General features: G+C 46.1%; 1 protein-coding gene across 3 annotated transcripts; it reads left to right on the forward strand.

The window, feature by feature from the left end:
- Positions 1-4,919: 4,919 nt before the first annotated feature.
- Positions 4,920-21,786, forward strand: HEMGN (hemogen). Of its 3 annotated transcripts, none has more exons than XM_041004381.1 (5): positions 4,920-5,121; positions 7,859-7,952; positions 15,916-16,400; positions 16,710-17,213; positions 21,296-21,786. In XM_041004381.1, exons 1-5 carry the CDS (start codon positions 5,043-5,045, stop codon positions 21,400-21,402), a joined length of 1,269 nt encoding a protein of 422 aa, XP_040860315.1. In that variant the 5' UTR covers positions 4,920-5,042; the 3' UTR covers positions 21,403-21,786. The 3 variants fall into 3 exon arrangements, with proteins under 3 accessions (XP_040860315.1, XP_040860314.1, XP_040860313.1); XM_041004380.1 differs by having other exon boundaries at positions 4,921-5,121; positions 16,638-17,213; XM_041004379.1 differs by having other exon boundaries at positions 4,921-5,121; positions 15,916-17,213.
- Positions 21,787-21,859: the final 73 nt, after the last annotated feature.

The following is a 21,859-nucleotide window of genomic DNA, read 5'->3' on the forward strand; positions in this document are numbered from 1 at the left end:
TCTGGGATACAGAAAGTGGAAAAGGAACAGGGAATGATCAAGCGGGACATGGGCAGAATGAACTGGGTCATATGTATGTAGCTGGATCTGAGAGACAGGATGAGGTGGCAGAACAATCCCCACGACTTACGCCTGGAGGCCCAGAGCCTGGCGCTACGAGGTCGGCAGGAATAAATACAGGGAAGCCTCGTTTTAAGGGAAAGATAGCATTGCTTCGGCCATGGTAAGTTAGAGGTGCGGTGGGCCATCCAGAAGAAAGTATTTCCCATACCTAAGACAGGGAGGGGCCTACCTAGAGAAGCCTGTGGGGGAGGAAGAGGAGGAAGAAGAGGCGAGGAACACGTGCCGTAGAAGCCCAGAGCAGGGCAAGCTTTGAGGAGCAGAGGAACACTTGGATCAGTCATGAGCTGCAGAGTTTCAAAACAGAGAGAAGAAGCAATCACTGGGTTTGGCCATTAAGAAATCACTGAAGACTTATGAGAGAATGACAGGCGAAAGACAAGATGAGGTCTCAGATGCAGAGGGATGATGTAGTGTGGGAAAGAAAAGGGGTACTGAGGATGCATGATCGGATCAACAAGTTTAGGCACAGAAGGACACAGCTGGTGGTGGCTCGGAATGGGAGCGGTATTGTTCTTCCCCATGACCACTCACCAACGTTCATTCAGAGACATTTATTTGCTCACACTTTATGCCACAGAAAGCAACATTGGTTGGAGGAGGCCAGAGGAGAGACTTTGGGACAAACCAGGTTGCAGAGCCACAGCTATTCTCCAGCTATAGAATGGTATCAGAACGAGTTAGGGAGTGTCTGCTTTTCCCGAGCCAGAGCTCATTTATCAAGCATCAGCAGCCTGGGAGGGGAATGAGAAGCCCCACACAGGGAAACAAAGCTTGCTCCATCCGTTGGAAAGGGATTTTTAAAAGGAAGGAAAACTAAGGAACAATCGTGCCAAGTTGTCCTCCCCTTGAGTGTCCGTCCCACCTAAAGGAATTTTAGGTGACAGTGCCGAGGCATGTGTCCATGGAGCCCTCTGTGAGCACCATTCACGCTGCATGCTTGAGGCACTTCACACCTGCACAGTGCTCCTCGTTGTACAAAACAGTTTTCATGCTCTCTCTGTTCCCGGTTGAATCCCAGTGAGGCATGCCCTTTCTCTGATCCACAAGGCAAGAGGGACAGAAAAAATGATGTGATTTCCCCACCCCCAGCTGGGCAATGGCAGAGTCCTGAGCCTTTTGTTGTCTCCAGGGCAGGCTGTTGCTCACCACTCCCACAGTTTGCACAGTATGACACCTCAGTTACAGCTTGCTTGAGCCACCGAAGACTGACAGATCTCTCACAGCCCTGTGTGGGGGAGATCCATGTCTGTCTTGGTAGAGTCTAAAAGGACATTAGCTGTGGGCACTTGTATCAAACGGTCATGCTTCGGACTAAACAACATCCAGGACTTGGGCTGAGCTATTTTCCCTGCACTCCCTTCTCTTCCCACATCACCAGGAGCCCCAGGGCAGGGGTTCTTAGCAGTGTGTTTCCCATCCTGCTCCTGTCTGCCCAGTTTAATCAGGCTCTGAAATGCACACACAAGGCCATTGAAGCCTTACACCTGCTCCAATTAGCCAGAAGGCAGGACAGCACCTCCCTCGCCACTTCCCACCCCAACCCCGGCCCATTCCTTCTGTGGTTTAATAAGAAAAGAAACAGACCTGGAGGTTGAAGGCTGAAGTTCCAGACTGATAAACCATGGGGCAAGCTACACAGCCTGACCTATCTGGATATGGTTGCCCAAGTCATTTAACCATTCTGAGCTCCACCGCATTGTTGACTGTTCTCAATCCTTCCGTTACTTTACCTAGTAGCTAAATTTGACACAGCTGAGCGAGCAGTCCCTGCTGCTTGAGCTGCATTTCCCAAGTGGCTTCTGGGATACCATGTGTTGCTGCTTTCCCTCTGCCTCACTAGCTGAGCCTTTGCTGCTTGCTGCCTAGAACCGAGCTCCTCACGGTCCGTGGCCAGCCTGTTCCTCCCAGACCTCCTTGTGTCCATTCTGACTCCGTCCTGCCAGTTGCTTGTGTCAAAGCCCTGACTCCGTATTTCTCATCCCACCTCCCTTTGGGAAGTCCCCTGAGAAGTGGACCCTTGTTTCACCAGCACCTTCCTCCAAGCTTTAATCACCCCTACCTGGGTCATTGTTTGCACTTCTGCCTCTGTTCCCCTAACACATGCCAGAATAATCCTTTCAACATGTGCATCAGGTGTCACCACCACTCGGTCTGGATCATGCCAGGGTAAGAGTCCCTTTAATAACTCGCTCTCTGAACCCACCTCCCTCCCTCTTGTCCACGGGTCATCTGCTGGCGTCCTCCGCCTGTGCTGGCCTCACAGCACAGCTGGCCTCTGTCCCCTTTGGGTTCTGCTTACCAGTCACTCCACTTGTCAAAGCTGCTCTGGTTAGGCCACTTAAAAATAGCAGCCACTACCAGCCTCCCCCTACCTCTTAATCCGATCGCTCCCACTCCCGGTTCGATCTTTCTCCAAAGCACCTGTCAGCATCAGAGACATTAATATTTTATTGGCTTGCTTTTTATTCACCCCCCATGGAAAGGTAAGCCCTGAGGGCAGGGGGAGGGGACTGCCTTGTAATTCTGTGTCTCCCACACAGAGGACCCTATTGGAAACAGTATGAGTGAAAGCAGAAAGAGCTCTGGAACAGATGATGGCATTCCTGTTGCTAAGGCTTAGCAGCTTCAGCTGCTCCGAGCGCTGGCCTGGCACACAGGGAGGAGGGAAGGCATTCGCCGGGGGGATCCTGGGGGTCAGGCTTCCCCCAAGAGCACACTATAGGGCTAGGAGGGTGACCCAGGAACTGTCATCTCAGAGTTTGTGGTCTGAATGGAAGTTTCATGTATGGATGCAAATCACTGTAGAACAAGGCAGCATTTTAAGAAGTAACTGGTCCTTGCTGCCCACGTGTTGGGGTTCAATGAATCCAAGCGAGACTCCAAAGCAAGTGAGATGATTTTATTGTCTTGTCTAAGGGGCAACCTCTTGCCATAAGCAAGAAGTGCCCTGAATGAAATAATCGTGGGGTTTTTATAGTAAAAGAATTAAAAGCTACATGACAGCAAGTACATGATTGGGGCTAGCAGTGACACAAAACAGAAAGCATGCGACAGGAATTTGCAACATCTAGGCTTGGGGGTCCTGATCCTATCACTTCAACACAGACAGCAATAAAATAGCATGCCTCGAAGGTAGCTGTCTTTCCCGCAAATTAAAAAACTCCAAGGTTCTCCCTATCTCCTCCTGCCTCCCGGTCTGTCAGGAAACTGGAGCTTTGCTTCTAACAGGGTGCAGGTGTCTCTGGAGATTTCAGACTTGTAGGAGTACAGTCACCTTTACAATGAATCCTTTCACCTAAGATCTCACATCCTATCTAGTAAAAACTCCTAACATTTTCTACAGAGAGAAAGGGCCCATGGGTCACAGCTGTAGTTTATGTCTGGGGTTATTCCTGTCCCAAATTCCCGCGTTGACCAGCTTATCATACCAGACACACCTTGCCCAACTTCCAATCTAATTTGTTCCAGCACGTCTTCCTCCACGCGCCCTTCCACCCGATATCACCTTCAAATGGCTGCTAACTTGAAACCCCACCCTCTCTGGGTTCCTCCGCTGTACTCTGCCTCCAAGGTACAGGGATGGCAAAGCAGGGTTGGGATCAACTTAGGTTGTCACGGTTACAGAGTCTAAATACTATTCCCCTATGACAGGAGGTTCGTCTCCTGGAGCCCACAGTGCGCAGAGCTCAGGGACAGCCTAGCTCAGTAGATGGCACCCAGTGGGGGTGTGGGGAAAATCTCTGGCTCTAGAGTCCTGAGTGTGAGAATGGGAACAAGGAATTCAGAGTCTATGAATCTGTCCCTGAGCCAGAGTGCATTACGGATCCTGCACCTCCCGGCACCTGGGTGTGAGACCAGAGTGGGAGTCCCCAGCTCCTGGCTTCAGTCTGGCCCAGCCTGTATTGCAAGTGCCATGTGTTCCTTACTAACCAACCAAGCCTTCTGGGGCTCCTTGTCACCAACTCAGGTGGCATGGCCAAGGGGGGAGAACATAGTTCCTTTCATTTTGTCTTCATGCCTGGGACATAATGGGGTGACTTTAAAAATTTGTTTTGAATAAGAAATGCTTTCTGATCTTGCAGTGGAGTGGATTTCACTAGTTACATCAGTCTGAATTCCTAATTTGGCTCTTGAGGTCCATGGGGAGTTTCCCAGCACACACATCAGGGCTTTCCATTGTTTTCCCAAAGAAATCAAGGTGGGGAGAAAAAGCCACGTAGAGGAAATCCATGGAAGATTAATTTCACACACGTGTGCACGAGTATAGCACTCTTGGTAATTTTCACATCCATCACTCATATTTCCGCATTCACAAGAACTTGTACGAAGTAGGCGAGACAGCAATTATCTACTCACTTTGACAATGAGGAAAGAGTGACAAAAAAGAAAGGTAACTCGACCAGGCTGTTGATTTTGTAGGAAGCTAGCCCTGGCATTCTTTCTGCGTGCAGCCATCTTCATCTGTCAAAAGGACACCCTCTCCCCTGCCTGGCCTGGCCCCCGGTTCTCGGCCTCTGGTCCCTGGCCTCCACGTCACAGCCTGGTTTGGCACAGCCTTCAGGACAGAAGTCGCTTGGCAGCCTAAGGAATCCACACATTTCCTGACAGTCAGGCCCAAACGGCTGCTGCCCGAGCAGGCTGTGCCGCGGCCGGCTGTGGCCGGGGGGTTCCCTGTGTGCAGTGGCCCAGCCATTTCCCCTCCTCACACCTGTGCAGCGTGATAAAGCAAGCAGAATTAGCCACAGCTGTGGTTCAGCCAGATAATGCTTTAGGCGGGAAGTCAAGTGACAAGTGGGCTTGTGTGTGTTTTTTTTTTTTCCAGTAAGCGTTAGTTGTTTTTTTGTGTGTGTGTGTTTTCAAAAAGCTTTTAGGCTGCTGGTGGAAGGTCAGACCGAATACCAGGAAGGCAGTGCAGCAAGATGGACTTGGGGAAGGATGAATGTCATTTGAAACAGTGTGAGACACCTGACCCACATCGGAGAGAGACCCAGGCTCCAGGTAACGCAAGGGACTCGAAGGGGGTGGCCACTTGAAAGGCCTGGGTCACAGGCATCTTCCTCTTCTTACTGGATCTGGCATGGAGTCTTTTCATATACTGTCATGTGCTAAGGTTCTACTGTGTCAGAGAAACCAAGGCAGCAATCAATAGTCCTTAATATTAAATGCATGTGAAGGAAGAGCAGCGATGGCAGTGGTGAAATGAGCACATCCCACTCTCCTGGGTGGCGTGGTGGGACTTTCAGAGAGCTGGTGGTGACAGGTAGGGAGAAGCAGAGCAGTGTTTCTTTATCTGACCCCTGGTCTCTCAGTCCTTGATCGGTCTTAAAAAGCACTATTTCTCAAAATGTTTCGCCAAACCTTGGATCGTCAGATAACTTGGGATCATGTTTTAGAACATTTTTGTCCCATGGATTTCTTTGGCATTCTGGTTAACTTTTTCTGTTGTTTAAGATTTATTTATTTTTCTTGGAAAGGAAGATTCACAGAGGGAAGGAGAAAAAAAAAGATCTTCCATTTGTTGGTTCGCTCTCTAGATGGCCACAATGGCTAGGGCCGATCCAAAGCCAGGAGGAGCTTCCTCCAGGTCTCCCATGTGGGTGCAGGGTTCCCAGGCTTTGGGCCATTCTTTGCTGCTTTCCCCAGGCTACAAGCAGGGAGCTGGAAGGGAAGTGGAGCAGCTAGGACAGGAACCGGACCCTATATGGGATCCCAGCACTGAAGGGGGAGGATTTAGTCAACTGAGCTGTTGTGCCAGGCCGATTAACCGTTTAGTTAACAAATAAAGCTAGCTATACGGGGTTACCAGGGAAACAACTATTCTAAGATCAGTTGGTAAAATAAAAATGTGTAGAACCAATATTGTAGCATAGTGTTTTAAGATACCACCTGTGAGGCAGACATCACATAGGGGCTACTTTTCTTCCAATCCAACTCCCTGATAACACGCCTGGAAAAACAGTGAGCATGGTCCAAGTGCTTGGGCCCTTGACACTCATGTGGGACGCTTGGATAAGGCTCCTGCCTCCTGGCTTTGGCCTGGTCCAGCCCTGGTTGCTGCAATCATCTGGGGAGTAAACCAACAGATAAGAAGCTCTCTCTGTCTTTCAAATAAATAAGCACAATATATGAAAAAAAAAAAAAAAGAAAGAAATACTGCCATATAGTTAGACAAAATGGCTTTAGTAACTCATGGAAAATGGAATTACAAGCTAATGTACAAGTTCCACCTTGTATTTGCACTGGTTTATGAATGCATTAAGTAATACAATGAAGTGGTGGTTCTAGTAATCATGGTATTAAAGAAACCACCCAGTAGATGATATTTTAAGGTAGCTGCCACAACTATAATGTGAAAGGAAAAAATGCGTGATTTCCTTTGGAGACAAAAATTACCTACTGTTAAACCACCACGGTTTCTTTCTTTCTTTCTTTCTTTCTTTTTTTTGGATTTATTTATTTTATTGCGGAGGAGAGACAGTCTGATGGTTCACTCCCCAAGTGAGTAAAACGGCCAGTACTGCACCGATCTGAAGCCAGGAGCCAGGAACTTCTTTCCGGGTCTCCCACGCGGGTGCAGGGTCCCCAGGCTTTGCAATTCTAAGTAGAAGTTGGCCAGAATACAGGTGTTGGTTCTTCCCCCTTAAGAACCAGACCAGTGGGGCCATCCAAGGGACATGAGCTGTGCTTGGGAAGTCCCAGGACAGGTCTGCACCATACCACAGGCTTGACAGGTTCTGCTTGGCGAGCCAGGAACTCATACCAAACTCTGCTGGCAGCAGAGACTTCTGGAGAACACTTGCTAGTTTTAAGAACTTGCAGAAAGCCTGCCCTCAGGTTGAGAAATCCAAAAGAAAAAACAAACAAACAAGGTAGGATGCAAAGAATGCGCTCCTGAGGGTTTTGTTATGCAAGGCAAGATGCAACTGGCAAGAGCCGGTGTGCTCAGCCAAGGGGGATGGATGGCCGTCAGTGAGAACAGGTCAGCCAGGGTGAGTACTGCACTTCAGCACAGTGGTCATTATGCAGACAGTGCCATGGAAAGTTTTGGGTAGAATGTTGGGTTCAGAAAGATAAGATCAGGGCATATGACCTCACAACTTGCAGGAACTGGTTGGAAATGAAGATGAAAACAGGTTATCATTATCAAACAGAGCATGCCTTGGCTTTTAAAATATTTGTTCTGTATGTAAAAAATATTTTGAATAAATGAACAGGTTAATAGCTCACTTTTTTTGGTACAAAAACTGTGGCTGAACAGGTCTCTAACCTCTTTCTTTTTAAGAAAGATTTATGTATTTGAAAGAGTAAGAGAGAAAGAGATCTTCCATCTGCTTGCTCACTCCCCAAGTAACTGCAACAGCTGGGGCTGGGCCACACCAAGCCCTGGAGTCAGGCGCTTCATCTTAATCTCCCACGTGAGTGCAGGGACTTATGTACTTGAACTATCAACTGCTACTTCCCAGGCACATTAGATGGAGCTGGATGAGAAGCCGAGCAGCCAGGGCTTAACCTGATGTGCCATAATGCTTAGCCCATCTCTGACTTTTTCATTCAAAATTGTCACTGAATGTCTGCTTCCAGGATATTTCTAGTGCTGCAAAGATAAATTAAGGTAAATTAAGGGAAAGATAAATTGTCCTCAAAAAGCTGGGAGAACAATCCAGCACAGGGCATCCTACCACTTTGCCAGTAACACCGTGGCTCATCACATTATAACCACCTTCTTATCCCACAGTAATCACTGGAACCTGGATTTTACGAAACAGAGAACAACTCCGAAAAAGAAAAGCGGAAGCACAGGAGAAGCAAACTTCGCAATGGCTGCTAGGGTATGATTGCCACAGGGGAGAGGGGCTGCCACTTAGGGGACATGTGTGACATGTCCAGCAGTGCTGCACACTGGCTTACCTTCTGTCTCATCTTTTTTGCACTTCTGAAAATCAGGCTGTAACATTTTTAGGTCTCTGGTGGGTGAAGCTGTGCAGGGAAATGGTGGGAACAGAGCTTTATGCAAGCTCTCTCTCAAAAAAAAGATTTATTTATTTTTATTGCATAGTCAGATATACAGAGAGGAGGAGAGACAGAGAGGAAGATCTTCTGTCAGATTATTTACTCCCAAGTGGCCATAATGGCTGGAGCTGAGCCAGTCCTAAGCCAGGAGCCTCTTTTAGGTCTGCCACGCGGGTGCAGGGTCCCAAGGTTTTGGGCCATCCTCCACTGCATTCCCAGGCCACAAGCAGGAAGCTGGATGGGAAGCGGGGCTACCAGGATTAGAACTGGCTTCCATATAGGATCCCAGCGCATTCAAGGTGAGGACTTTAGCCACTAGGCTACCACACCAGACCCACCAGCTATCTTCTAAGCAGCTTGGGTTTCACTCTGTGGACATATGGCCACACCAGCACCTCATTGCTTGAGGGTGGGAAACCCCCAAGAGTCTGCTCCCAGCTTCTCTGTGTTAAAATATCTGCTCAGTGAGTAGGATTAACTCTCTGCAGAGTAAGTCGAAACATGGCCTGGACATGACTGGCAATTTTAATTAAAGATTCACTTGCTCATTTATATTTATTGGAAAGGTAAAGATACATAGAGACAATCTTCCATCTGCTGGTTCACTCTCTGAATTGCCTAAGTGGATAGGGCTGGGCCAGGCTAAAGTCAGGACATCGGAGCTTCTTTCACATCCTCCATGTGGGTGCAGAGACTCAAACATTTAGCCATTTTCGATTGCTTTCCCAGTTGCATTAGCAGGGAGCCAGACTGGAAGTGGAGTAACCTGGTCTCAGCTGATGCTCATGTGGGATGCTGAACATTGCATTCTATAGGTTAATCTGAGCCGAGGCACCAGCCTCTGGGGATTCTGAATTCTTAAACTCAGGGAGGTGGTGCAGGAAGTCACGTGTGTATTTGTTCTTTTTGTTTGTTTGCTTTTGTTTTTAGATTTACTTAATTTTAATGGAAAGGCAGATTTACAGAGAGGAGAGATAGGAAGAGCTTCCAGCTGCTGGATCACTCCCCAAGCAGCCACAACAGCTCGGGCTGAGCTGATATGAAGCCCTAAAATGAGTTTCTTCTAGTTTTCCCATGTGGGTGTAGCATTCCAAGGCTTCGGGCCATCTACTGCTTTCCTAGGCCACAAGCAAGGGAGCTGGAAGAGAAGTGCAAGCCAGGACATAAACCCCCTTATGAGGTATCGTAATCCCTTAAGGGATCCCAGCACTTGGAGGTGGATGACTAGCCAGTTGAGCCAGCATGCTGGGCCCTGGAAGTCACTTACGTTAAACCCAGAGAGGGAGCCTAGGAACATGATGAGTATCAGTCATGCAGCATCCATACAGAATATGTCTGTGACATCTGGAACCTATCGCTTGCAGAGGGAGGAGGGGAGTGCACAAACAGTGCTCATCTAAGCCGGTTTCCCAGCCCCAGGATACTTTCCTGTTGTGGAAGGCCGTGTTTGGTGTTGTAGAGGCTCAGAAGAGTTTTCTGACCTCCAGATGCCCACAGCACCTGCCCGCTCCCACTGCACTGTGGCTAGTCAAATGTCTCTGGAATTCTGTCCAGCGTGTTCTTGGGTCGAGTGGAGGCAAGTGAAATCTTGCCCAGTTGAGAACCACTGGGGCTTTCCCATTCTTTTCTCGCTTACTGCAGTCCTGTCTGTTCTGCTCTGACAGATGTCTCTAGAACACTGATTGGCTTACAAGCAATTGGTAGGTGGGAGAATGGTATCAGTCCAACGTGGAACTTGTTGGCGTAAGTATTTTCCTATGAAAAAGGAGCTGGACTCGTGGGACTAGGGTTAGACCTCTGGCAGGCTCCTGTGCAGCCTGCATCCAGGGCCTCCGCCAGCCCAGGGAAGAGCTGCACCAGGCTCACAAAGCTGTCCACTATGTAGCAAATGGCACTTCCTCTTGTGCCCCACTTGGTGGCTCAGCATCTGCAAGCCTGCAGTGATGCCTGGCTGTTTTGCATTTCACTCTCCAGCCTCCAGTCTCCCTGAGCTGCCTGCCAGGACCATCCAAGCGATTAGCCATGGCAGTTTGCGTAAGATCTCAGTGTTTTGTCCCAGGCATGTACTGTTTTATAGCAGAATCTTCCAGGCTTGGATCCTGTGGCAGGTGATGAAGATTCACCAATGAGCCCCCAAAGGTTCATACCCACTGAACAACCTCTCACATTGACTTAGCTTTCCAAGAACTTACCTGCAGGGAAAGAGAGCATGCGTTTGCCTGCCAGAGGTTCTCTGTTGTGTGACTCTTGATTTTTCTGGGCTAATTTCTGTTCTTTTCTGGTTGATGAACTCTGGCCCTGTGGATGGAGCTAGCCTTGCTATTCTGCCAGAATGAATTTGCTAAGCTTACTGGCTTGAGGAGTTCACTAGCGTAGACAGCACATTGGTGAGCCTCTCGTCCACCGGCTGGACGTGCTCTGGTGATGCACCTTGACCGTGGGCTGTGCCCTCTCTTCTCACTGCAGTGAATCCTTTGTAGTTTCACAGAGAAGCAGCAGAGGGCAAGTGCCAGGAGCCTTGGCTGTTGAAGCCAGAATCACTAGACTTGAATCCTGGCTCCCCCATTCCCTAGCCACTGGCCTTGGTTCAGTTATACAATTTTTCTGTGCCTTAGTCTTATCAACTGCAAATGGAGAGAACAGTACCTCCTGAATAGGTTGAGAAGGTTCTATGAGCTATCCAAAGAGCTAAACTATTAGGAGGTGTCCTAGCTGACGCATAGGAAGCACTTGTATTTCTTATGTTAATATTAGAGATACTATTTTATGCCATATTTAAATGATTTATTCATGAAAGTGATATATAATTCTAAGAATCACCGTATGAAGTGAGGAACAGCAGATATTACTTGCCTCACTTTACTTAAGAAGGAACAAAGCAAGGAGAAGGTGAGTACCCCCAATCAGGAGAGTTAGGGCTACCTAGAAAGGTTTGTTTTTTTTTTTTTGAGAAACTGCCAGGAAATACTTGGGTCATTAGATTAGTCATATCTACTCATAAATAGAATTGTATAACTAGTTGTTTAGTGCTTGATATCCAGGGGTGAAAATAAGTGTTTCTGAAGAACGTGGCTCTCTCATCTTTTTTGGTGACCTGACAATTATAAGCACTTGCTAATTCATCTCGTTACCTTGGTTACTTTGAGTGATGGTTTGCAGTGCTGAGTATATATTCATCATATTCAGATTTCATTGTTTTTTTCTCTCTCCTTTTAAAAGATTTATTTATTTGAAAGGCAGTTACACAGAGGCAAAGACAGGGAAGGAAAGTGATCTTTCATCTGGTTCACTCCACAATTGGCCACCATGGTTAGGACTGGGCCAGGCTAACATCTGGAGCTTAGAACTTCATCAAGGTCTCCAAAGTGAATAGCAAGAACCCAGGAATATGAGCCATCTTCCTCTGCTTTTCCAGGTGCATAGCTGGGAGCTGGATGGCAAGTGGAGAAGCTAGGACTCAAACCTGGGCTCTTCTTATAAGATGCTGGCTCCATAGGTGGCAGCCTAACCCACTCTGCAGCAATGTTGGCCCCTCTGCTTTTTTAGTGTTTATCTATTTAAAGATTTACATACTTTTATTGGAAAGTCAGGTTTACACAGGGGAGAGACAGAAAGTTCTTGCATCTGCTAGTTTACTTTCCAAGTGGTCACAACAGCCAGAGCTGAGCCAACCTGAAGCCAGGAGCCAGAAGCTTCTTCTGGGTCTCCCATGCAGGACAGGGTCCCAAGGACTTCAGTCATTCCCCACTGCTTTCCCAGGCCACAAGTGGGGAGCTGGATCGGAAGTGGAGCAGCTGGGACGTGAAACATTGCCTAAACGGGATCCCAGTGCTCACAAGGCGAGGACTTTAGCTACTAGACTATTGTGCGAAGCCTTAGTGTTTATTTACTTTTAAAATTTATTTGTTTTTGGGCAGGCATGGTGGCTTGGCAAGATAATCCTCTGCTTGAGGCACCAGGATCCCATGTAGGCACTGGTTTGAGTCCTGCCTACTCCAATTCTGATCCAGTCCCACTGCTAATGCCTGGGAAAGCAGCAGAGGACAGCCTCAGACCCCTGCGCCCAAGTGACAGACCCAGTTAAAGCTGGGCCAGTTAGTAGCCAGGAGCTTCTTGGTCTCCGTGTGGTTACAGGGACCTAAGGCCTTAGGCCATTCTCTCCTGTTTTCCCAGGCCACCGGCAGGGAGCTGCATCAGAGGTAGAGCATCCATCTGAGACTGCCACCAGCACTCACATGGGATGCCCCAAGTAGAGAATTAGCTTGTTATGCTACTGTGTTGGCCCTCTGGTACTTATTTATTGTCCTTTGTCACACATACCTTTTCAATATTGATTTCAAACTGATTTTGGCAAGGTCTTCTTTTAAAAAGCTTTTCTAGTTTGGAAAATTTTAAGCATATGCAGAAGCAGAACAGGATTCACATGTTTTAAATGTGCAAGAATGGTGAGAACTATGAAAAATATTTTTAAAAATTACTGGTTGTATCTCCAAAGAATGTCTAGTTTATCAAAGACACAGCTTCTTTAAAAACAGCTGCAGCATGAGGCAGCTTCTATGCCTTCAGCATGGTCCTCTCACTGAATAGTACAGGAGCACTAAGCTGAGAGAACATTTCCCTCTGGTCTGTGAGCAGAAGCTCCATGGAGCAGGTAGTCTGGAACAGTGTTTCAATAGGGTTAGAAAAATGATGAAATGCTTATTTATAGAACATTCCTCCCGCCCCTCCCCTGCCCATCTGTATTAGCCATCTGTATTTGGTTATATTTGCAATGCCTACCAATTTGTCATTGGCTGTAATTTCCTTGCCATCTTTTCCTCTTCTAGATCATCCATCTATTAAACAGGAACAGAGAGAACATGGCCTCTTGTGCCTTTCCCACCAGGCTTCAAGAAGTGCCGCAGTCTTTGACACAGCGTGCACTGTCCTTTATTTGGTGTAGCTACTTAGCTTTCTTTGTTCAAAACACTGTATTAGATAAGCCAGCCATGTGTGAGAGTATTTCAGAAAGTTTGTGGGAAGTGGAATTAAAAGATGAGCATATTTTGGCAAATATACACAAAGTATCCATGCATGCAAGAGATTTTCATAAAGTTCATGGGAAATAGATGTTATGGAAAAACCATGCATGGGTTTTTGTATCTAAAGAAACTTACCTGAGGAGGGCGGGGGACAGGAAGGTGGGAATCCCAGACTCTATAGAATTGTACCATAAAACTAAAAAATAAAAATAAAGAAATTTATCTTTAGGTTACCTTTTCCGTGAACCTCTTGATATGCCCTCCTAAATCATACTGCCTTACAGATTAGGAGACATGTCTAGACTGTAGATCTAGAAATCTGTTGGATCAGTTTATCCAGAGGTCAACTTCACAGACAAAAACAAGAGACTGATGTGCAAAGCAAGTTGCCAGTCCCAGTTTTTAAAAAAAGATTTATTTATTTTTGTTACAAAGTCAGATACACAGAGAGGAGGAGAGACAGAGAGGAAGATCTTCCATCCGATGATTCACTCCCCAAGTGACCACAATGGCTGGTGCTGCACTGATCCGGAGCCAGGAGCCAGGAACCTCCTCCAGATCTCCCACGTGGGTGCAACATCCCAAAGCATTGGGCCATCCTCAACTGCTTTCCCAGGCCACAAGCAGGGAGCTGGATGGGAAGTGAAGCTGCCGGGCTTAGAACCAGTGCTCATATGGGATCCCGGCGTGTTCATGTCGAGGATTTTAGCCACTAGGCCATGCCACCGAGCCTACCAATCCCATTTTGAAGTGTCTCAGTTCCAGTCCTGGCTCTGCTTCCAATCCAAATTTCTGCTAATGGGCACTCAGGGAAACAGCAGATGGTGGCTCAAGTACTTGGGTTTCTGCTGCCCACACAGTGAAAGCTGGATTGAAGTTGGGGGATCCTGGCTTCAGTCTGGCAGAACCCTGATCATTCCACCAATGGGTGGAGAATATCTTCTGTCTCTGATTTTTTAAATTTATTTTTTTGTCTTTCTGACTTTTAAAGAAGATGCTGTGGTGGGCCTGGCACGATGGCTCAATGGCTAAATGACTATCTTGCAAGCACCAGGATCCCATATTAGCATTGATTCGTGTCCTGACTCTTCCACTTCCCATCCAGCTCCCTGCTTGTGGCCTGGGAAAGCAGTAGAGAATGGCCCAAAGCCTTGGGACCCTGCACCTACGTGGGAGACCCAGAAGAAGCTCCTGGCTCCTGGCTTTGGATTGGCTCATCTCCAGCTGTTGCGGCCACATGGGGAGTTAATCATCGGATGGAAGATCTTCCTCTCCATCTTGTATCTCCTCCTCTGTGTAAATCAGTCTCTACAATAAAAACAAATCTAAAAAAAAAAAAAAGAAGAAGAAGAAGAAGCTTGTGTCAAAATGTAATTAAAGGACCAAAGCTGCGATGCAATACTTTGTCTGCTGCTTGCAACACTGCCATCCCATATCAGAGTGCCACTTTGAGTATCAGCTGCTCTGCTTCTAATGCAGCCTCTTGCTGTTGTACCTGGGAAGGCAATGGAAGACAGCCTAGTTTCTTGGCTCCTTGTCACCTGTGTGGAAGACCAGGCTGCAGTTTCTGGCTTCAGTCTGGCCCAGACTTGGCTGTTGTGGTCATTTAGAGTGAAGTAGTACATGGAGGCTCTCTCTCTCTTCCTTTCTTTCTCTCCTTTTCTGTTTGTTGCTATGGCTTTCAAATCCATCAGTTATCTTAACACAGAAAAGAGGGATTAAAATATAATTTAATTTTGCTGCAAACTTTTTTGAAATCTACAGTTTCATTGTATGCATTTTAAATGAAACTTCTAAAAAAGATTTACTGTAATTGGAAAGGCAGATTTATAGAGAGAAGGAGAGACAAGATGGAAAGACCTTCCATCCACTGGTTCACTCACTAAGTGGCTACAATGACCGGAACTGAGCCCATCTGAAGCCAGGAGTCAACAGCTTCTTTTGAGTCTTCTATGTTGGCGCAGGATCCCAAAGCTTTTGAGACATACTCCACTGCTTTCCCAGGCCATAAGAAGGGAGCGGGATGGGAAGTGGAGAAACAGAGGTACAAATTGGTGCCCATACATGATCCCAGTGCTTGCAAGGTGGAGGATTAGCCAATCAAGCTTCATGCTGGACCCCACTGAATACATTTTAAACGAAACTTTTGAAAGAAAAAAAAAAAGAAACTTTTAAAAGTATCCTCCTATATGCTGCCACACATACACTTCACACTCTCCGTGAGTTTCTTGCAGAGTAAGGCACTGTGGAGCATTGCTCATCTTGACAATGAAGAACATCTGGCACTGCTCTTTCATTTTAGAAACAAGAAGACTGGCCCCGGTGTGGTAACCTACTGGCTAGAGTCCTCCTCGCCTTGCACACTCCTGGAGCCCATATGGGCACTGGTTCTAATCCCAGCAGCTCCACTTCCCATCCAGCTCCCTGCTTGTGGCCTAGGAAGCAGTGGAAGATGGCCCAAAGCCTTGGGACGCTGCACTCATGTGGGAAACCTGGAAGAAGCTCCTGGCTTCAAATTGGCTCAGCTCTTGCCGTTGCGTTCATTTGGGGAATGAATCATTGGATGGAAGATTTTTCTGTCTCTCCTCTCTCTCTGACTTTGCATCAAAAATAAAATAAATCTTAAAAAAAAAAAGAAATAAGAAGACTAAGGGCCAAAGAGATTGGGACTTGTTTAAGGTCATGCGATGTGACTGTTATTACAAGCATTTATTTGAAGTCTGTAGCTCCTCTAATGGCACTATTTCTAATCTCTCCTCAGAGAACAGAAAAAACGCAAGTGGCAGAGAACAGAGAAAGGAAATCCAAGGGGCAGAAGAAGACAACAAAATACAAAGCAGAAGGGGGAGCCCCAGTCACAGGCAGACGCAACAGAGAAAGTCTTGGCTCCTTTAGAGAAAGACACTGAGCCTCCTACAAGTGTTACAGAAGCCCCTCCTTCAGTGGTCTCCCCACAGCAAGTTGTGCCTGAGGAGCATCTTCCTGAAACATGCCAAGAAAGCAATAGGCCCTATGCACATCCTTCTGAGAACCAAGAAATAATGATACGAAGCAATGCATCCAAGATATGCCACAATATGGTCAAAGCTGAAGACCCTTTTAAAATGGACCAAGAAATAGATGTACTTCAAGACCAGTCTTCTAAAGCACACCCAGATACGGTGGAACCTGAAACACCATCTCCACCTATGTACCAAGAGGCAACTGTATTGCAAGACCAGCCTTGCAACATGCACCCACACAAGGGTAAGCCTGAAGATCTCTCTCCTAAAATGTGCCCAGAGGCAGTCACACCCCAAACTCTTCCTTCCACACCATCTGAAGACATAGCTGGCCTGGAAGGGTGCTCTCCTGAAGCACTGCCCAAACCAGATGTGCCCCAGGACTATGCCCTTGATGCATACCCTGAAACAGCTGGACCAGAGAAAGTTGATTCTGAAACAGATCAAGGGATCACTGACACTGAAGGCTTCTTTCCTACAGCTGTGCCTAAAGATCTTTCTACAAAAACATACGAAGAAGCAGTAGAACCTGAATACTTGTCTCATAAAACAGGTGAAGAAATTGCTGTACCTGAAGCCCCCTCACATAAAACAATGCAAGAAACATCTGTTGCTGAGCAATATCCACCTGCAATAGACCAAGAAATAACTGAACCTAAAGAAGATGCACCTGAAACATACCAAACCACTCCTGTGTCTGAAGAATATTCACCTGCCACAGGCCAAGAGACACCTGGGCAAGAAGACGATGCACCTACCACAGGCCAAGAGACACCTGGGCAAGAAGACGATGCACCTGAAACATATCAAGCAACTCCTATGTCTGAGGAATATTCACCTGCCATAGGCCAAGAAGCATCTGGTCCTGAAGAATATTCACCTGCTATCGACCAAGAGACACCTGGGCCTGAAGACCTCTCTATTAAGACACACAAAAACAAGGAGGAGGTGCCTAAAGAACGCTTTCCAGCATCATCCCAAGAAACGGATGGGCCTGATGCTCAGGCTGCTGGAGCATATCAGGAAGATGGCATGGATGTGTATACTTTTCCTCAAGGTAGGACTGCTTACTGGTTTTCCGCAGGGGTATACAACCTCCTTTGTAGATCCCTAGTGATCTTTCTATGATTAGCATAGGCAACTTGGAAGCATGAAATATTTTTCATGCGGTCAACGTCCTACTTGGAACATATACAAAACATTAAGAGAAAATAAGTTAAAATGTAAACATGTACAGTAAGGTACGTCTTATTTTGGGAAGTTATAGTCACTGAAATGAATATATTTTAAAGGACAGTTGAGTGTAGATGAACAAGAAAGCTGGATGAATAAGGCTATTCTGGGAAATTAGATTTTCTTCATGAACCAGAGGCAAATAAATTAATGGGACAAGGTGCCAAGAGAAATGCAAATGTAGACAGCACTGTCCCATTAGCAGGGACCTCCTTCCTGTAGTGCTTACCGAGTTTACCAACACTCCTTTTCATTTCAACATTTCTTCTCGAAGAGCTTTGTCCTAAGTGTGGAATTTTGAAGACAAACCGAACCTTCTTTAATTTGACTTGCTTCAGAGACCTGAGGGCCTTTTCTTTGTCCAATGCTGTGGACGGCTAAGAAATGATCTGAGCCTATTAGACTATAGACTTTGGGAAATCATTTCCTGAAGAAATCCCATTAGTAGCTTACTTACTCATTTTCCTAAAAAAATGAGGCAAAAAAAAAAACCCAAAAAACAAAAAACAAAAAAAACAGGGAGTGTGGTGACTTGTAAGTATCACAGGATTTAAGGAAATGGTTCAGCAAAATAAATTACCTTAGAAAGCAGATGTAGGAAGTACTGCTGGGAGACAAGTATTTGGTGCAGTCTTTAGGACCCTGCAAGCACGATGCCCACAGCCGGAATCCAAGAGCTTGCATCAAGTCCCAGCAGCTCTGTTTTCCATTCAGCTTCCTGCTCAGGGGAACCTGGTAGGCAACCAGTTGGCTCAAATCCCTTTGTCCCTGCCACCCACATAGGAGATCTCGATGGAATTCCTGGCTCCCAGCTGTGACTACTGTGGGCATTTAGGGAGGGAATCAACAGATGAAGATTGTTCTCTACTCTGTTTCTTTGCCTTTCTAAAAAAGGGAAAATTTTACAAAAGAACAATGGCTTGCACGACAGTGCCTTGATTTCTAGCATTTCAGTCTGAACCCAGCAAGGTTACCGCGGACAGGTGGTGCTCATTTCACGTTTGGGTTTGTTTTATCAAACAAATGGGAATAGTCATATACGTCTTTTGCTGATCATAAGTCCTCGCCACAATAAACTAAAGTGATACAAAAGTCAACTAAATTCCTCTTTAAAAACAGCTCCTATCGCCAATCCCCAATGTTAAGGTTTTGTTTTAACAAATGAGATAATACAGTACACTCTTTTGTGCAACCTTTTTTTTTTAAAGATTTATTTATATAATTTTTCCATTGGAAAGGCGGATACACAGAGAGGAGAGACAGAGAGGAAGATCTTCCTCCGATGATTCACTCCCTAAGTGAGCGCAACCGAAGCCAGGAGCCTCTTCCGGGTCTCCCACGCGGGTGCAGGGTCCCAAAGCCTTGGGCCGTCCTCGACTGCTTTTCCCGGGCCACAGGCAGGGAGCTGGAAGGGAAGCGGGGCTGCAGGGATAGAACCAGCGCCCATATGGGATCCCGGGCGTGCAAGGCGAAGACCTTAACCACTTGCGCCACCGCGCCGGGCCCAACTTTTTTTTTTTTTTAAAGATTTATTTTTTTATTTTCTTTATTGGAAAGGCAGATATACAGAGAGGAGAGACAGAGAGGAAGATCTTCCATCCGATGATTCACTCCCCAAGTGAGCACAACGGCCAATGCTATGCCAATCCGAAGCCAGGAGCCTCTTCCAGGTCTCCCACACGGGTGCAGGGTCCCAAAGCTTTGGGCCGTCCTCGACTGCTTTCCCGGGCCACAGGCAGAAAGCTGGAAGGGAAGCGGGGCTGCTGGGATAGAACTGGCGCCCATATGGGATCCCGGGCATGCAACGCGAGGACATTAACCACTGTGCCACCGTGCCGGGCCCTTTTGTGCAACTTTTTAAAAAGTATGACATATATGAATGTCATAGCTATCTTACTTTCTAAAAATATTTATTTTTTGAAAGGCAGAATTATGGTGGGGGGGACATGTACAGAGAGAGACAAAGATCTTTCATTCATTGGCTTAGTCCCCAAATGGTTGCAACAGCCAGTGCTGGGCTAGGCTGAAGACAGGAGTCAGGAGCTTCTCTTCTTCAAGTCTCCCACATGGGTGCCTGGTGCTTTCCCAGGCACATGAAGCACATTAAATTGGAAGTGGAGCAGCCAGGATTCAAAGCCCTGCATCCATACGGGATGCCACCACTGTAGTCAGTGGCCTAACCTGCCGCACAACTCTTGCCCCTTGATATATATATTTTGATAACACTTTGTTGCTATGAATTGTATTATATGTATGTTCAATAATTTATCCAATCAGTTCCTATATTGATGAACACTTAGTTTACAGCTAAATCTTACTACCACAATAATACTATATGTACATCGGTGTAAATAAAATTTGTTTTAACATTTAGTTGGCACCTTTTTTATGACAAACACTGTATTAAATATTTTATACAAATTTTTATTCAAATGTTAGAAATACTATTGGATATATACAGTATCCTAATTTTTACAGATGAGGAAACCAAGGTACTGCGAGTTAAGTCTGGCTGATTATTTCCTTTCTATCAAGTTCTAGAAGCCAAATTTCTGGTCCAAAGAGTACTACTTTTTTTTTTTCTAAAGATTTATTTATTATTTTTCATTGGAAAGTCAGATTTACAGAGAAAAGGAGAAACAGAAAGATCTTCCATTCTCTGGTTCAATCTCCAAGTGGCCGCAACAGCCGGAGCTGAGCTGATATAAAGCCAGGAGCCAGGAGCTTCTTCTGGGTCTCCCATGCAGGTGCAGGGTCCCAAGGCTTTGGGTCATCCTCAACTGCTTTCCCAGGCCACAAGCAGGGAGCTGGAGGGGAGGTGGAGTAACAGGAACATGAACCAGAGCCCATCTGGGATCCTGGTGATTGCAAGGCAAAGATTTAGCTGCTGAGCCATCATACCAGGCCCTAAAGGGTACTACATTTAAAAGTGTGGACACATTGTTAGGCTAGACTCCAGAAATATCACAATTCACACAGTCCATAATTTTTTTTTAAGATTTATTTATTTATTGGAAAGTCAGATATACAGAGAGGAGGAGAGACAGAGAGGAAGATCTTCTGTCCGATGATTCACTCCCCAAGTGACCACAACGGCTGGTGCTATGCCGATCCAAAGCCGGGAACCAGGAACCTCTTCCAGGTCTCCCACAAGGGCGCAATGTCCCAAAGATTTGTGCATTCCTCGAATGCTTTCCCAGGCCACCAGCACAGAGCTGGATGGGAAGTGGAGTTGCCGGGACTAGAACCGGCACCCATATGGGATCCCAGCACGTTCAAGGCAAGGACATTGGCCACTAGGCCACACTGCCGGGCCCATAAGTTTGTATATGTACCATTCTCCCTGCCAACACACTTGCTAGCACTGCACATGATGACATTTGGAAAATCTCTGTACATTTATGAAGTTAAAAGAGAAACCTCCCCAAGTGTTTCAATTTACACTATGTTCATTATTTATGCTCTTAGATATCTTTTCCACAAATTGGAACATTGTTTTGAGCATTTCCTAGTTGAATACTCGTCGTCCCATGTCCAATTTGATACTGTTTTTATCGCAAGATTTTTTTTTTAATGTGTTAAATGCTTCTCTAGTTTTTTGTGGCTTCATTATGTATCTGGTACGTTTCACCACATAGATTTTTATATTCTTACATAATGAATATGTCAATATTTTCCTCTATGACTTGTGGATTCTGTGTCTCACCTAGAACCCCAGGATGGGAAAAGCACTAGTATTTCTGCATCATCTGGGGTGTTTCATTTAAAGCTAATCCATCTGCACTTTGTCTGCATGTGTGGTGTGAGGCGGAGTATCCCCTTCCACCCTCCCTGCCCTGAGATGGATGGTCAGTGGTCCCAATGGCATTCATTGAATCTAGTTTTGTATTCTATTTGATTTTTTAGAAATGAAAGAAGAAGGCCTGGAAACAACAGCAGACACGGCGGCTGTTCCCAACATCGCTCAAGAGATTCGGCCGGAAAATGACATCTATAGTTATGTTTTATTCTAACAGTGCTCAGTGATAAAGTTGCAGTCCAATGGAATAATCTGGGTAGTTGGTGTGATTTTTCTCAAGATAGCCTTTTCTATAAAGTTCATTCACTTTTACCTTACCTTCCCCCCATTTATAAGCTGTATATGAAAGAACATTTTTTTAAGCTCTGTTGCATAAACAAATATCCCACTTTGTGTGTGCGTGTGTGGGATGTGTGTATGTTGAGGGAGGGAAAGAGATGGATAAGGGAAGGGAAAAAGGGCTGAATCATTGAGTTTTTGCTTTATTTAATTCTTAAGATTGGATAAGTGGTTAATCTGTAAACTTTAAAAATGGGGAGTACATAGTTTTCTTTTACACTTTGTTTAATGTAACAATAAACAATCTTATTCAGGCTAAGTTGGCTCTTTAAGGTTAAGAATTCTCACTCATGGACCTGGTGCAATAGCCTAGTGGCTAAATCCTTGCCTTG

The sequence above is a fragment of the Ochotona curzoniae genome, unplaced genomic scaffold (genome assembly GCF_017591425.1).
Source record: "Ochotona curzoniae isolate NIBS_2020 unplaced genomic scaffold, NIBS_Ocur_1.0 scaffold_3208, whole genome shotgun sequence".
Classification (NCBI taxonomy): Eukaryota; Metazoa; Chordata; class Mammalia; order Lagomorpha; family Ochotonidae; genus Ochotona; species Ochotona curzoniae.

What these genes read in the sequence shown, in the direction of transcription:
- HEMGN (XM_041004379.1), top strand. Translation starts at nt 5,043, where the DNA reads ATGGACTTGGGGAAGGATGAATGTCATTTGAAACAGTGTGAGACACCT. An exon ending in ACTTCGCAATGGCTGCTAGG is followed by an intron (nt 7,953 to 15,915) that starts GTATGATTGCCA and finishes ATCTCTCCTCAG; the next exon opens with AGAACAGAAAAAACGCAAGT. An exon ending in TGTGTATACTTTTCCTCAAG is followed by an intron (nt 17,214 to 21,295) that starts GTAGGACTGCTT and finishes TTGATTTTTTAG; the next exon opens with AAATGAAAGAAGAAGGCCTG.